Source organism: Perognathus longimembris, chromosome 3 (genome assembly GCF_023159225.1).
Source record: "Perognathus longimembris pacificus isolate PPM17 chromosome 3, ASM2315922v1, whole genome shotgun sequence".
Lineage (NCBI taxonomy): Eukaryota > Metazoa > Chordata > Mammalia > Rodentia > Heteromyidae > Perognathus > Perognathus longimembris.
The window spans coordinates 82,716,075-82,730,995 of NC_063163.1; the positions used below are offsets into that span (position 1 = coordinate 82,716,075).

At 49.3% G+C, this 14,921-nt stretch overlaps 1 protein-coding gene across 1 annotated transcript; it reads right to left on the bottom strand.

The window, feature by feature from the left end:
• Window positions 1-1,267: 1,267 nt before the first annotated feature.
• Window positions 1,268-14,672, bottom strand: Rfc5 (replication factor C subunit 5). Its single transcript, XM_048340706.1, has 11 exons — window positions 14,269-14,672; window positions 11,850-11,914; window positions 10,613-10,749; window positions 9,433-9,512; window positions 7,311-7,384; window positions 5,919-6,078; window positions 5,342-5,423; window positions 4,406-4,535; window positions 3,809-3,886; window positions 2,573-2,627; window positions 1,268-1,721 (listed from the first exon to the last, which is right to left on the bottom strand). Exons 1-11 carry the CDS (start codon window positions 14,670-14,672, stop codon window positions 1,625-1,627), a joined length of 1,362 nt encoding a protein of 453 aa, XP_048196663.1. The 3' UTR covers window positions 1,268-1,624.
• Between the last annotated feature and the right edge of the window lie 249 nt (window positions 14,673-14,921).

Genomic DNA, 14,921 nt, shown 5'->3' on the forward strand with positions numbered 1-14,921 from the left:
ATTCCCCAGCACCACATATATAGAGAAGGCCAGAAGTGGCGCTGTGGCTCAAGTGGCAGAGTGCTAGCCTTGAGCAAAAAGAAGCCAGGGACAGTGCTCAGACCCTGAGTCTAAGGCCCAGGACTGGCAAAAAAACAAACAAACAAAAAATAAAATAAAATTAGGTGGGAGCTAGTTCATGGATGGGGATTCGGGTGCATTGTTATACACGGTAGTGGAAGTGTGGCTCAAGCAGTCAAGCACCTGCCTAGCCTGGGTGAAGCCAGTTCAAATTCCAGTACCTCAGCCTTACAATGGAGCTGCTTCTCCAGCTGAGAATTCAGGTCTGGCCCAAGCACACAGGCCCCACTGAGCACCATGGTGCGGCAGCAGTAGAGCCATGGGCTTTCCATCACAACTGTGTGGCAGACAACCCTACCCTATCACAAATTACCCTGCTGAATGCGTGTTGCCTTCTTACCACACACCACCAAAAGTTGTAATCAGGCCAGTGGCAAGGTGAAGCCCGTGCTGTAAGAATTGGACACCTTTATCAGAAACAGCCTCAGATTTCTTCTGTGGTGGAAAGAGGCATTCATGCAAATGCAAGTTGGCCAGCAGACAGGCTGCCACATTCTTCCTGTGAGGAGCTAAATGGCAAGATGCTTTCAGACTGACTTGTCCAGGGTGCTTGTACCCACCCTGTCCATTCTGGTCTGTTCTGAGGAAGTGAGACCTGCAGACACTGGCCCACGGTGGCAACGTTTAAAAGCTAACCCAGCTATATGAGTTTTTCCTAGTATCCACACACACTAACTTGTACTCCCTAAGGCAAAAGAGAGACAAGGGTGGTTTCTGCTTTGGAGGCTTTGGGGGGGAGGGGAATGTCTTGCTATGTCAACTAGGCTAACCTGGACTCGCTGTACAGCCCAGGCTGGTCTTGAACTAGAGATCTTACCTCTATGTCCTGAGTGCTGGGATTTATAGGCACGTAACACCATGCTAGCAAAGAAAATTCATTTTATAAGAATATAATAGCTTTGGTTGGAAGTCTATTAGCAGTCATTTGAAGTAGATACAGACTGAAAGGCGCCGGTGGCTCAAACCTGTAATCCTAGCTATTCAGGAGTCTGAGCTCAGGATGGCAAGATGAGACTCTTACCTCCAATTAACCACAAAAAGCCAGAAGTGGAGCTGTGACTCAAGTGGTAGAGCACTAACTAGCCTTGAGCGAAAAAGGTCAGGCACTCAGGCCCCAAGTTCAAGCCCCAGGACCAGCACCAAAAACAGGAAGAAAGAAAGAAAAAAAAAAGACTCCTAAGCTTAACTCTGGAGATCTTACTCTGGGTTGGGAGACCAACCATACTATACTTAAAAACATTTTGTTCCCCAGAATGGGGCAGGTCAACTTCCTGTTACTCAAGAAACTGAAGGGTCAAGGCCTTAGGGCCAGAAAAGTTTTCTCCCAATAAAAGGGAGATGGGCAGTGGGATGACAGCGGAATCCCTGCTCTACAGGGCCAGACGGTACTGTCCCAGTAACTGCCAAGCAGGCCGGATGGTTGTCCGAGCCGTGGGGCATCATCACAGCTCCGTCTCTCTCCCTGGGCGTACCCTCGCCCTGCAGTTACAGTGGCCCCGGGCACCTACGCCTCTGCGACAATCAGGTCTCGGGTGACTTGAAAGGCAGCAATGAGGGAACTCAGCTGAATCTTCTCGTTGGTGCCAACAGAGAGTCTGTACCTAAAAGAAACCAAAGCCAAGGTCAGGACAGACTATCCTGGCCTTGCCTTTGGGTAGGAACACAAGGGGGGGCTGATGACCTGGGGGAGTTACTCAAAGCCCATTCTGGAAAGCAGTCTCCTGTGTGTCCCCAATGTTCTCTTGTGCTATACGTGGATTTCAAATTTCAAACTGTTGACATCTTTTAAGAGCTTACCAACAGCAGAGTTTAACTGGACAGACAAGTGACGGGCTCATGTTGGGAGACAGGACTAACATAGACAAGCGCCTCCTCATGAAGACATCGCACTGGGGAGCAGGGCTGAGTATCTGGGGGTCTGTGGTCAGTGAGAGCACTGGCAGTTCACTCGCCCAGCCATGGAAAGTGAAATCGCCCTCACAAAGGGTGGGCAGAGTGGCCTAATTTATGTACATCAAAGGCCAACTGGAGCCAGCCCTTGCTGACGTCTGCTCCAAACCCAGCACCCTGTGCTTCAAACAGCTGCCAGCCTCACTGGGGGCTAATGCAGTGTTGACTGAGCCAGGCAAAGTGGAAACTTGAGTTTGTGTTTGCCTTTCCCCTCGTATGCCCCTGGATGCCAAAATGCCTTAATAACAGCTGGGTGGCTAGCCGTCCCAAGATGACCTTGGGTCTGAACTGAAGCAGACCTGGGGAATTACAAGAGCATCTGCATAGTCAGGGGCTGGGCCCGGGAGAGGAGAAAACCTCTCACTGCCCTTACTCCTGCCCAACAAGCAACCCTGCCTTCACCCTCTCCACCTGCACCTCACACTGTAACCACATAGCCCAAACCAAGCCAGTACACTCATCACTGGGGAGGAAGGGGGCTTCACATTGGGAAAATACTCACTCAATGTCTGCCATTTTGGTCAGTAAATGTATTCGAACTGAAGATGGAAAGTCAACTGGGGAAAAAGCAAAATCACAGTATCACACTACTGAAGGTCTGTCACACTACAAACAACAAAAAACAGGAAAAATGAAAGAGTTTACACATCAAATAGATACACTGAACTTCTTGCGACAGAAGTGAGTGACTAGCTGGTGTCTAAGCTCAGTCCTCACCGATCACAAGCTGCAGATCTCTTGAGGAAATACAAATGGAGGCTGCCCTTGGCAGTGTAGTTCACACACACACACACACACGTGTGTCGTTCCACTGATCCCACAATGGCCCTAAGAACCCAGAACAGTCAGGAGTAAAGGCTCATGGGCAACTATACAACTTGAAAGCTAGATTCTTCCTATCTATTTTATTTTTAATTGATTTTTGTCAGTTGTGGGGCTTGAACTTGGCCTGGTCGCTATCCCTGAGATTTTTTGCTCAAGGCTAGCACTCTACCACTTTGAGCCACAGTGCCTCTTCCAGTTTGAGTGATATTTGGAGATAAAGAGTTTCACAGAGCTTTTCTGCCTGGGCTGGCTTTGAACCCCGATCCTTAGATCTCAGCCTCCTGAGTAGCCACTGGCGCCTGGCCACTTTTGAAAACAAACCCAAGGAATGGGTTCACTACTGGCTGATGAAGCCTCTCAGTTGCAGGCTGTTGATGCCAGGCCCCCTGCCCAGGGCTGACAGGGTGGTCCCGGGGACAGGTGCTACCCAGGCTGTGTTGCAGAAGCTAGGGTGAGACTTAGAGGCAGGGCTTCCTATGCCTGCCCCTCCCTCCCTTCTCCGAGAATTAGGGAGTGGGGGTGGGTGTCAGCTCCATGGCAGTATGTATAGAATGCACTTTGCCCTGGGTTTGATCCCCAGCACCAAAATAAAAACCATATGAAATAAAACAAACTCCTGGAGATATTTTCAGCAATTTCTACTTACCCTCAGTTCCAGATTATTAAAAAGGTTTTGGAACAAAGTTTTAAGCAGCAAGACAGAAGTGCTAAAAAATAAAAGATGAGATATCTCATACCCATTTCTGTACTTGTAGAAAAAAGCCTGGGTTGCGGCCATGGCTAAAGTGGTAGAGTGCTTGCTTGCCTAGCATGCTTGAGGGCTAGGGCTCCATCCCTAGTACCATGATGAATGAATGAATGGGCATGCTCTCAAACATCCTCCACAGCTTTCAGCTGGGGAGTAGCAGGCTACCTCTGTGCACAAACAGGTGAATCTCTGTCAGGATGTCGTGTAATGCCAAGCCCTTCAGTGTTTTCAGCTCCATTATATCTGGGGAGGAGCTAAGGAGATAGAAGGAGGTTCTAGAACGCACATGCCACAGACTCCATTCCAGCAGCTCTTCCAGTCTCAATCTGTACACATCTGGTCCCAGTTCTAACTTTTCCCGCTCTTTACCTTCAATAATGATCTCACACCTCTACCTAAGGCTACACCCAAAACACAGAGCTTTCTAGAAACCACAGGTAAATCTCCCTATATTGCAAAACAAAGCAAAAGAGATTCTCAAAGGGCTTATCATTACTCGTAGCTTTGACTTTCACAGCAAAGCCAAGAGAATTAACACTAACCACTTTATAATTAGTACATCTTCCACCCTGAGGCCTAGCTATTTCCTCCCATCCAAGGGCAAAGTTGCCTTAAGCTTCACATGGGCTAGGGCCATTCAGGAAGGGCTCAGCTCTGCCACAGATGCAGGTCCCAACAGTAAGGGGAGATGCAGGCTGCAGCCTGAGCTCCCACCTGCCCTACAGCCCCCATCCACAAGGCAGCACTCATGAGAAAGGATACTTCTGTAGGCAGTGGTGAAGTCCAGGTTCAACATCCAGTCCAAAATGTTAGCAATGTCTGACTTCAGCGGGTGTCCTGTGCAGGTATACACAGTCTCCTCTGTCACCTTCCCAAAGGCCATGTTGGTGCTCTGTGCACACAAGGGGAGACGCAGTGTGTGTCAGCTGCCAATGAATTGAAGGTGGCTGCCACATCAGTGACATGGCGGGCCAGGACACTATGACCTGTTTTCCACACAGGAAGTTGCCTGGCTGCTAAACCGCACAATCCTTCCCTAACCTGGCCTGTCTCACAAAGAGCCTTTTGCTTAATCAAAACAGAGCATGTTGGGCTGGGAATATGGCCTAGTGGCAAGAGTGCTTGCCTCATATACATGAAGCCCTGGGTTCAATTCCCCAGCACCACATATACAGAAAACGGTCAGAAGTGGCACTGTGGCTCAAGTGGTAGAGTGCTAGCCTTGAGCAAAGAGAAGCCAGGGACAGTGCTCAGGCCCTGAGTCCAAGGCCCAGGACTGGCAAAAAAAAAAAAAAAAAAAAAACAGAGCATGTTCTAGCTTTCTAACTTTGCATTGGTTGTCTTGCCATCAGTCTATCTTTTGTTTTGTAGTTAGTGGGGTTTGCATTCAGGCTCCCATGTTTGCTAGGCAGGAGCTCTACCACTTGAGCTGTGCTCTCAGCCCATCGCGCGCGCGCGTGTGTGTGTGTGTGTGTGTGTGTGTGTGTGTGTGTTGGTACAGGGTCTTGAACTCAGGTCCCTAGGTGTTTGAGCCACAGCTCCACTTTGGGGATTTGTTCTTGCTTGGTCCTGGGGCTTGAACTCAGGGCCTGAGCACTCTCCCTGAGCTTTTGTGCTTAAGGCTAGCATTCTACCACTGTGAACCACTTGCAGCTCATCATTCTTGGGAAGTGATTTCAGAGTGATGATGGAACTCACCTGCAGAATGTTCAGAGCCCTGCGCATATCTCCAGTGGACAGAGTCACAAGTGCTTTCATTCCATCTTCACTTATGTCAACTCTGCAAGGGAATGGGCACGAGGGAGTCAGCCCACCCCCACCCCCGCCTCCAGAGCACAAGAATTGCCACAGGAAACGGGGTGGCCTTCAAGATCATGGCTCTAAAATACTCACAGAGAATAAGAACAGAACAATGCTGTCCTGATTTACAGGCAGTCCTACAAAGCAGCTCTGGCTGCAAGCAACAGTCTGGGGAGGACGGAGACGGAGCCTGGGCGTGATGTTTAGGAGGAGCTACTTGCCTGGCATCTCACGGCCCAGAATACAGCTTCCCTTTTAGAGGCCGGCAGCATCTGCCGAGGAGACTCAGCAGCGTGCACTTGGCAAGGATGGAGCAGGAGGAAACGAGACAACGCCCAAGGAGGGACTGGGAGAAAATCAATGGCTTCAAGGAGAGGTTCTGTGAGATGGGAGAGGAAGTGACAGCAGCCAAGACCCCTGGGAGCCCCCTGCCCAGCCCCCCACCCCCACTCCTTGTGCCTCACCACGCACTCACTTCTCCTCTTGGACCACGTGCTCCAGGCGGGGAACCATGAGTTCCGGCGTCAGGGGCCCGAACCGGAACCTGGTGCAGCGGGACTGCAGGGCAGGGATGATCTTGGACAGATAGTTGCAGATGAGACAAAATCTGGTATTTTCTGTGAACTTCTCAATCACTGGAGGAAAATAATAAAACCATGTCCCATCAAAGACCAGCCCCATCCCCGGAGGACCCAGCACCCTGAGCTCCGCAGGCCCCCGGAGGGCTCAGGAACATGTTTAAATGCACACAAATGGGCTGTCGACGGTGTGTTCAGGACCTGAGATCAGCCACTCTTTCTCCTTTTGCTAGGACTGGGGAGTCAACACAGGTCCTTCTGCTTGCTAGGCTAATACTGAATCACTAGACACACACACTCTAGCCTTTTTACTTTTATTTTTCAGGCTGGGTGTCCTGTTTTTGCCCAGGCTGGCCTCTAGGATACTCCTACCTCTGCCTCCAAGTAGTGGGGATTACAAGTGTGCGTAACCACACCTGGCTTGTTTATGGGTGTCTTGTTAATTTCTGCCAGAACTGGCCTCTGTCTCCAGAGTAGCCAGGATTATAGGCACACACCACCACCCCTGACCCGGCTACTCTGCTTTCAAAGCTCATAAGTGTGTTGCTGCTGTGTGCTCGGTAATTCTGGCAGAACTGACACCTCACCCCTGTAGATCTGAGTCCCTGCCTACCACCCCTCATCCTCTGCCCAGCAGGCAGGTGACAAGGCTCTACCCCTGGGGTGGGGGGGTGGGGGGGGGTGAGCAGATTCTATTGTTCAGTCCAGTTGCTTTGGAGCACTTAGGGGAGCACCAAAGAGCTAATATCCTTGGGACACAGTGTCCCCACAGGGCAATCTGCCCAGACAGACGTGGTGTTGACAGGCAGCCAATACCTCCAGGACCAGATGACAGTCTAACGTCCTCCTCCCACCCCCAAGTCCTCTGCAACTAGAGCTTCGAGGGATCCACTCCTGCCCCCGCCCCAAGTTCCTGAAGGCGGTTTGCAGAGTCCTGTGAGAGAGGCCAGGCCCTTTAAAAGCAGACGGGAAATGTCCTTACCCCCAGGTCACAGGCAGACCACAGGGCTCTCATCTCTCCCTACCAGCCACTCACTTAGCATATGGTGGGGTCGTGCCAGAGTGGAGCCGCATACACAGTCTTTTCCCTGCTGTTCAGTACCTAAAGGCACCAGCGACAGGGCCTATGTCCAACAGTTTAGGAAGGAAAATGTCCCCATAGCTCCGTGGAATGCCAGTGTCTGCTCATAGGAGACCAGCCCGGGCTAGAGTCCTCGTGTCCCAAGGATGACTATGGGGGACCAGCCACGCTGCGATCTCACACACTGAGCTCAGCCGCTCTTCTTTACCTCGGCGCAAGGCATTCTGGGCGTCCTGAGTCATGGCGTCAGCTTCGTCCAGGATCACAAGTTTAAACCCTTTCCTGGGAAAGCAAATGACAAATGACCCATCTCAGGATATCTTACATCTCATGCCAATAGCAGCCCAAGCTACGCCTTCACATTTGTGCCACTAGCTCATGTCCTAAAGGCATCTTTCCTGGACGGGGGAAGAAGCTGACATGTGCAGTCTCAGACAGGAAGTGCACATCACACCTCTAAGGCAGTGAGGGCCAGGCCTGTCTTCTGTGCCTCCCCATGCCATCCTAGTGTCCATCTTCCTTTCTCACAGGACCCCACCACCACCTGCTCTGTCTGCGGTGCTGGACAGCATTCGTGAATGCTAAGCTTGAGCTCCACCACTTGTTATGCCATGCCTCCATATGCTCAGATCTTCGGTGTTCTTCTAGTGCTAATACTGGGGCTTGAACTCAGGCCTGGACACTGTCCCTTAGCCTTTTTGCTCAAGGCTAGTCCTCTACTACTTGAGCCACAGCTCTTAAGTAGTCTCATGAACTTTCCTGTTCAGGCTGGTTTTGAACCACAATCCTCAGATCTCAGTCTCCTAAGTGATTACAGGCATGAGCCACCAGCACCTGACCATTTTTTTTTTTTTTTACTTTTTTACTTAAACCACCATCTTTGCTATCCTTCCCGAGTTAATTTTTTTTTCTTTTGGGCCAGTCCTGGGGCTTGAACTCAGGGCCTGAGCACTGTTCCTGGCTTCTTTTTGCTCAAACAAAGCACTCTACCACTTGAGCCACAGCACCATTTCCAGCTTTTTCTGTTTATGTGGTGCTGAGGAATCAAACCGAGAGCTTCATATATGCTATGCAAGCACTCTACCGCTAAGCCACATTCCCAGCCTCTGAGATTGTTTGTTTGTTTATTTATTTATTTATTTATTTTTGCCAGTCCTGGGCTTGGACTCAGGGCCTGAGCACTATCCCTGGCTTCTTTTTTTGCTCAAGGCTAGTACTCTGCCAACTTGGGCCACAGCGCCACTTCTGGCCATTTTCGATATATGTGGTGCTGGGGAATCGAACCCAGGGCTTCATGTATACAAGGCAAGCACTCTTGCCACTAGGCCATATTCCCAGCCCTGAGATTGTTTTTTTAAAGGTTAATACAGCCAATTTTTTTTTAATGAACTTTGCTATAGATTATCCTCTTTTTCTTTTTTTATTTTTCTGGTGCCAGTCCTTGGGCTTGAACTCAGGGTCTATGTGCTGTCTCCTGAGCGTCTGTGCTCAGGGCTAGCATTCTGCCATTTGAGCCACAGCTCCACTTCTGTTCTCTCCCCCTCCCCCTCTTAAGTGGTTAAATGGAGAGTTTCATAGACTTCCTGCCTGGACTGGCTACTTTGTACTGTGATCCTCAGATCTCAGCCTCCTGAGCAGCTAGGATTACAGGCATGAGCCAGTGGTCCCCAGCTTCTAATTTTTTTTTTGGGGGGGGGGGGTCGGGGCTCTTGAACTCAGGGCCTGGGCTCTGTCTCTAAGCTCTTTTGCTCAAGGCTAGTGCTATACCACTTTGAGCCACACAGTGCCACTTCCAGTTTTCTGGTGCTTACACAGAGATAAGAGTCTCATGGACTTTCCTGCCCAGGCTGGCTTCAAACCATGATCCTCAGATCTCAGCCTCCTGAGCAGCTAGGATGATAGAGGAGCCACTGGCACCTGTCTTGCCTTGGTTATTTTTGAGGGAGGGTCTCACTCTATGCCCAGGCCTGCCTGGGTTGCAGTCCTCCTACTCGAGCCTCCCTGTGTCACTGGAGAGCGGTGGTATGAGCTTCTGTACCCAGCCATTGTGCTTACCCTGTAGTGGGCAGCTACTGAGTGAGAGGACTCTCACTAACTTGCATTCCCAGGCCACAATAGAAGCAAAGTCCCCTGATCTCTGCCTCCCAAGTAGCTGGAATTACAGGCTGAAGCCCAGATAATTGTAACATTTCTTACCACCCTCCTTGAATTTTATCTTTCCATGGCTTGCTTTATGCAAAGCCATGTTTTACCAATGGTGAGGATTCAAAAGCTGTACCGCCTCACTGATCAGGGCTCTGAGAGAAAAAAATGGCACAAATCATTCTTACTTAAATATCGTCCTTGTGCTGGCAAAGCTCAGGATTGGGCCCCGCACGATGTCTATGCCTCGGTCATCTGAAGCATTCAGCTACAAACAGGAGGAAGAGGCCATAATGAAAACCACGCTCTTTGCTACCTATGAATTCTAGTGTCAGCATATCTTCACACCAATGCAGCTCTGCCAACTATTTCTCCAGGACTACCGGCAGCTAAGAGATAATCATTAGAAAAACAAGTATTCAAAGCTCCCAAAACATCCTGTTACATCTGCAAAGCAAATGGCTGCTTCCCTTCTCCTTGAGGACAATGTCTCCACACAAACTTGGAAGTTTAATAATGGTCCCTTTGAACAGACCTCTGTCCTGAGCAAGACAATGCTATGGAGTTTTGTGTTGTTCGTTTGTTTTTGTGCTGCCTCTGGGGCTTGAACTCGGGGCCTAAGTGCTGTCCTTGAGCTTCTTTGTGCTCAAGGCTAGCGCTCTACCACTTGAACCATAGCTCCATTTCTGGCTTTTTTGGTAGTTTAATGGATATAAGAGTCTCACAGATTTTCCTACTCAGGCTGACTTTGAACCATGATCCTCAGATCTCAGCCTCTGAATAGCCAGGATTAAAGACATGGTTCACCGTGCCTGGCTAAGACAATGCTGTGTTTAATTAGCTATTAAAATCCAGAGCCTCAAGAGGTTTATTACATTCTGAATTCACCCAAGATGGTAGTGGCAAGGTTCTGACAACCATATTTAAAGAGTAACTCAACAGGAGGGAGGCTGGAGAAAAATGAGGGGAGGAGGTAACAAGATGGATAAGAAATGTACTCACTGCCTTACATATGAAACTGTAACCCCTCTGTACATCACTTTGACAATGAAGAAATGAGAAAAAAAAAAGAGTAACTCAAATATTTTTCTTGTACTAGACAATATTTAGATTATGGGAATATATATAGATAATGGGAATTGTTTGTACTGTTTTGCAGTGGTGGGGTTTGAACTCAGGGACTGGCACTTGCTAGGAAGGTATAGGCTTTACTGGATAGGTTCTCAATTGTTCCCTGAGCTAGCCTGAACTGTGATTCTTCTGCTTGCATTTTCTAAGTATCTGAGATGCCACTATGTCCAGGCTTTTTTTTTTTCTTCCACAACAGTCTTCCTTAGTTATTTGAAGAGCAAGAATAATCCTACTCACCTCCAAGACCATGGAGTTGAATTCTTTATCTTTGTACAGCTGTTTAGCACAGGCCAGGATGGTGGATGTTTTTCCTGTCCCCGGAGGGCCGTAAAGAAGTAGGTGTGGCAAGCGATCCTCACTGATAAACTTCTGAACTGAAGACAGGGAAGAAAGACAACAGCACCAGTCTTGAGGAGCCACCCGCACAGTGTGTCCTTGAACTGGGCTGAATGTACTTCAGCCCTACCTAGTTCCAACCACACACACCGCCAGAATAAAAACTTCCTTTGTGGCTGGGTGCTCACGCCTATAATCCTAGCTACTCAGGAGGCTGAAATCTGAGGATCGTGGTTCAAAGCCAGCCCAGGCAGGAAAGTCTGTGAGACTTTTTTCTCTAATAAACTACTTTAAAAATGTAGCCAGCACTGGTGGCTCACGCCTGTAATCCTAGCTACTCAAAAGCCTGAGATCTGAGGATTGAGGTTCAAAGCCAGACCAGGCAGGAGACTCTGCTCTCCAATTAACCACCAGAAAACCGGAAGTGGCGCTGTGGCTCAAGTGGTAGAGTACTAGCCTTGAGCATATTCAAGCCCCAGGACTGGAAAAGAAAACCCTACAAAACACAACTTCCTTTGTTTTGTAGTACTGGGATTTGATCTCAGGCCTTCCTGTTTAGTAGACAGGTGCTGTATCACTTGAGCCATGGCCTCAGTTTTTGTTTATTTTTGTTTTAGATTATGCTTTTGTTTTAGATTATGCTCTGATACTTCTACCTCTGCCTCCTTATGCAGCTGCGATGACAGGCATGCACCACCATGCCCAGTCAGGAATGAAACCTCTTTTTTTTTTGTTTTCTTTGTTTAGGGTCTTTTTTTTTTAATTTATTTATTAATTGAGGGTGTTGTGCAAAAAGGGTACAGTTACATAGTAGGGGAGTGTGTACATTTCTTGTGATATCTTACGCCCTGTTTTTCTTTCCCTTCTCTAGGTCAGGTAGACATATATACAATATACAATGTATCAAGAACATATACAGTAGCCACGTGGCTGTGCCCAAGAAAATTCGCCTAGGGCTTTAAATGCAATGTCGATATTAGACAATATGTCGACAGTAGTCTTATATGAACGTACATACATAGATTTTGAGCTATTGTGGAATGAAACCTCTTAAAGCTGCCTTCTACAACTCCCGATCCGATTCTTTCAAGTTGTTACTCAGCAGAGACAGATCAAAAGAGATGCCAATGACACTTACTGGTACTCAAAATGTCCTGATGAGAAATGAGATCATTCAGTGTCTGTGGCCTGTATTTCTCAACCCTGAAACACAGTTTAGGATATGTTACACAAATAAATACAAAAATGTTAGTTAGTTATAAAGAGTCATTTCACATCCTATTTAAAAGAGGAAGAGAAACAAAGCCTTCAAGTCTGAACCTGGACCAGTGGTCCCCCATCCGGAACACCTGGCACAATCTGGAGACATTGTTGTTAAACTGGGTAGCTGGGAAGATGCTACAGGTATCTCGTGGATAGGTGCATCCTACACTACACAGGCCAGTTCCCTTGTGCCCTGCATCCCCCTACTATCTGGCTCTAAATGTCAACAGCAACAAAGCCAGCCCTAACCTCACCTCTCTAGTTGTCTACCATCCTGAATTTAAAAGTGAACTCAAGGGCTAGAAATATGGCTTGGTGGTAGAGTGCTTGCCTTGCATGCATGAAGCCATGGGTTCAATTCCTCAGCACCACATAAACAGAAAAAGCCGGAAGTGGCGCTGTGGCTCAAGTGGTAGAGTGCTAGCCTTGATCAAAAAGAAGCCAGGGACAGTGCTCAGGCCCTGAGTCCAAGCCCCAGAACTGGCCAAAAAAAAAAGTGAACTCAAACTCAAATGCCCATGGAAAAGGAATGGAGTAAGTAAAATAGCATCTATGAATGTAATGCAGTGTGGTTTGACCATAAAAGGGATGAAGAAAATAGGCACAGTGACACATGTCTATAAACACAGCACATGGGAGGATGAGGCCTCAGGAGGATCAGGAGTTTGAGGTTAGCCTGGGTTACACAGAATGATTGTCTCAAAACCAAAAGAGAACAAAGGTCTGCTCCAAGCTATAATGTATATGAACCATGAAAACAGGATGCTTAGCAAAAGCCCACCCCACCCACACACACAGAGCCACATTTTGCATGACTCTGCTTATATATGTCCCAAGCAGGCAAATCCATACATAGAAATTAGATACTGCTGGGAAGGGATGAGCCAGTGACAATGGGCTTTCCATATGGGATGATGAAGAATTTTGGAACTAAACAGTGGAATGACTGCACAACATTCTGAATGTCCTTAATGCTACTGAATGGCATCTTATAACAAAAAACAACAACAAATTTGGGGCCTAGTGGTAGAGTGCTTGCCTCCCATACATGAAGCCTTGGGTTCAATTCCTCAGCACCACATACACAGAAAAAGCCAGACTGAGTGCTGTGGCTCAAGTAGCACAGTGCTAGCCTTGAGCAAAAAGAAGCGGGGGGGGGGGGGGGGGGGGGGGGGATGGATATGGCCTAGTGGCAAGAGTGCTTGCCTCCCATACATGAAGCCCTAGGTTCGATTCCCCAGCACTACGTATACAGAAAATGGCCAGAAGTGGCGCTGTGGCTCAAGTGGCAGAGTGCTAGCCTTGAGCAAAAAGAAGCCAGGGACAGTGCTCAGGCCCTGAGTCCAAGGCCCAGGACCGGCCAAAAAAAAAAAAAAAACAACGGGCTGGGGATATGGCCTAGTGGCAAGAGAGCTTGCCTTGTATACATGAGGCCCTGGGTTCGATTCCCCAGCACCACATATACAGAAAACGGCCAGAAGTGGCGCTGTGGCTCAAGTGGCATAGTGCTAGCCTTGAGCAAAAGGAAGCCAGGGATAGTGCTCAGTCCAAGGCCCAGGACTGGCCAAAAAAAAAAAAAAAGAAGCCATGGGGCAGTGCTCAGGCCCTGAGTTCAAGCCCCAGGACTGGCAAAACAAAACAAAACAAAACACAATTAACAGTATCAGGTAGGAACTCGGCAGTTACTCTAACACCAAGCCGAATCCCATCAGTCTCATCACTATGACACATTTGTAGGTGGGACACAAACTCTGAAGTTATCTGGGCTCAAATCCAAGCCCGTGTTAAGGCTGCACCAGTCATTTCATCTCCAAGATGCAGTTTCTTCTTGTGTAAAATCCAAATACTAAGAGTGCTTCCCAGGGTCATTTTGTAAGAATCTAACATGGAAACAAAAAGGCCTGCTACTTGGAAAGCTGAGCAACAAAGACTGAAGATAAATTAGCTTGGGCTTCCGTCCCGCATTTGACCAGCAGTTTCACAGAAGGGAGGAGGGAAGGAAGAAGGGCATTTGGAGGGCTGCGCCTTTCCCGCGGCCACGGATGGAGGCGTCCAGGCAAGAAGGGAATGGAGGGGTAGCTCAGTGGTAGAGCACATGCTCAGCTTACACAAGCCCCAGACTTCAACGCCCCACATTAAAAACAAATAGGAAAGAGGGGATCCTGGGGGTGTCGAGGCACCCATCTCGGTGGCTCGCAGTTCCCCTCCGTCCCCAACCCGGGGAGACGGAGAGGCCGGGCGGGGGACCGGCCACGGGCCCATCCTCGTGCCGCGGCCGCCATGCTTCTTCCTACCAGGGCAGGTTCCTGATCTTGGCCACTGCGGGCGGCTGCTGCTCCATAGCGCGAAGACCAAGGAGGGCCGGGAACACCGCCACTAGCACCGGCCGCGAACCGACCCCCGCGGCACTCGGAGTCCGCGCGCAAACCCGGATCTCGCGAGACTTCGTCTCCCCAGTACTTAGCTTCCGTGCGCGTAGATCCGACCTTCGCGAGACTTGGTGACCTGCTTCCGACTTCCTCCCTTGGTCCCGCCCCCTGTCCGTTGCCAAGGCGCCGGTTGCTAAGTTACCGGAAGCGGCCAGCCGCCATCCTTCCTCTAGCTCCGCCTCTACGGCCTGCTCTGTAGCTCTCTCGGATGCTGAGAAGCTTCCAGAGTCCAAGCCGAACCTGCAGGCCTGACCGCCGCCAGTCAGCATGACAAATTAAGGCCAACGCCAGCCATCTCCAAGTTTCAGACACTCGCGTGCAAAGGAAGCGCTGGGGGATGTGGCTGAGCTGTGCAGTGTGGGCCTGGGGTGGGAAAGGCCCAGGTCGCCTGGTGGTTCATGCCTGTGAAGTCGGCGTGCAGGAGGATCAAACTGACCTCAAATGTCCACAAGACCCCCGCCACCCCCACATCTCAACAGGAAAGGCTGGGCACGGTGGTGCACTTGATCTTCTCCTAC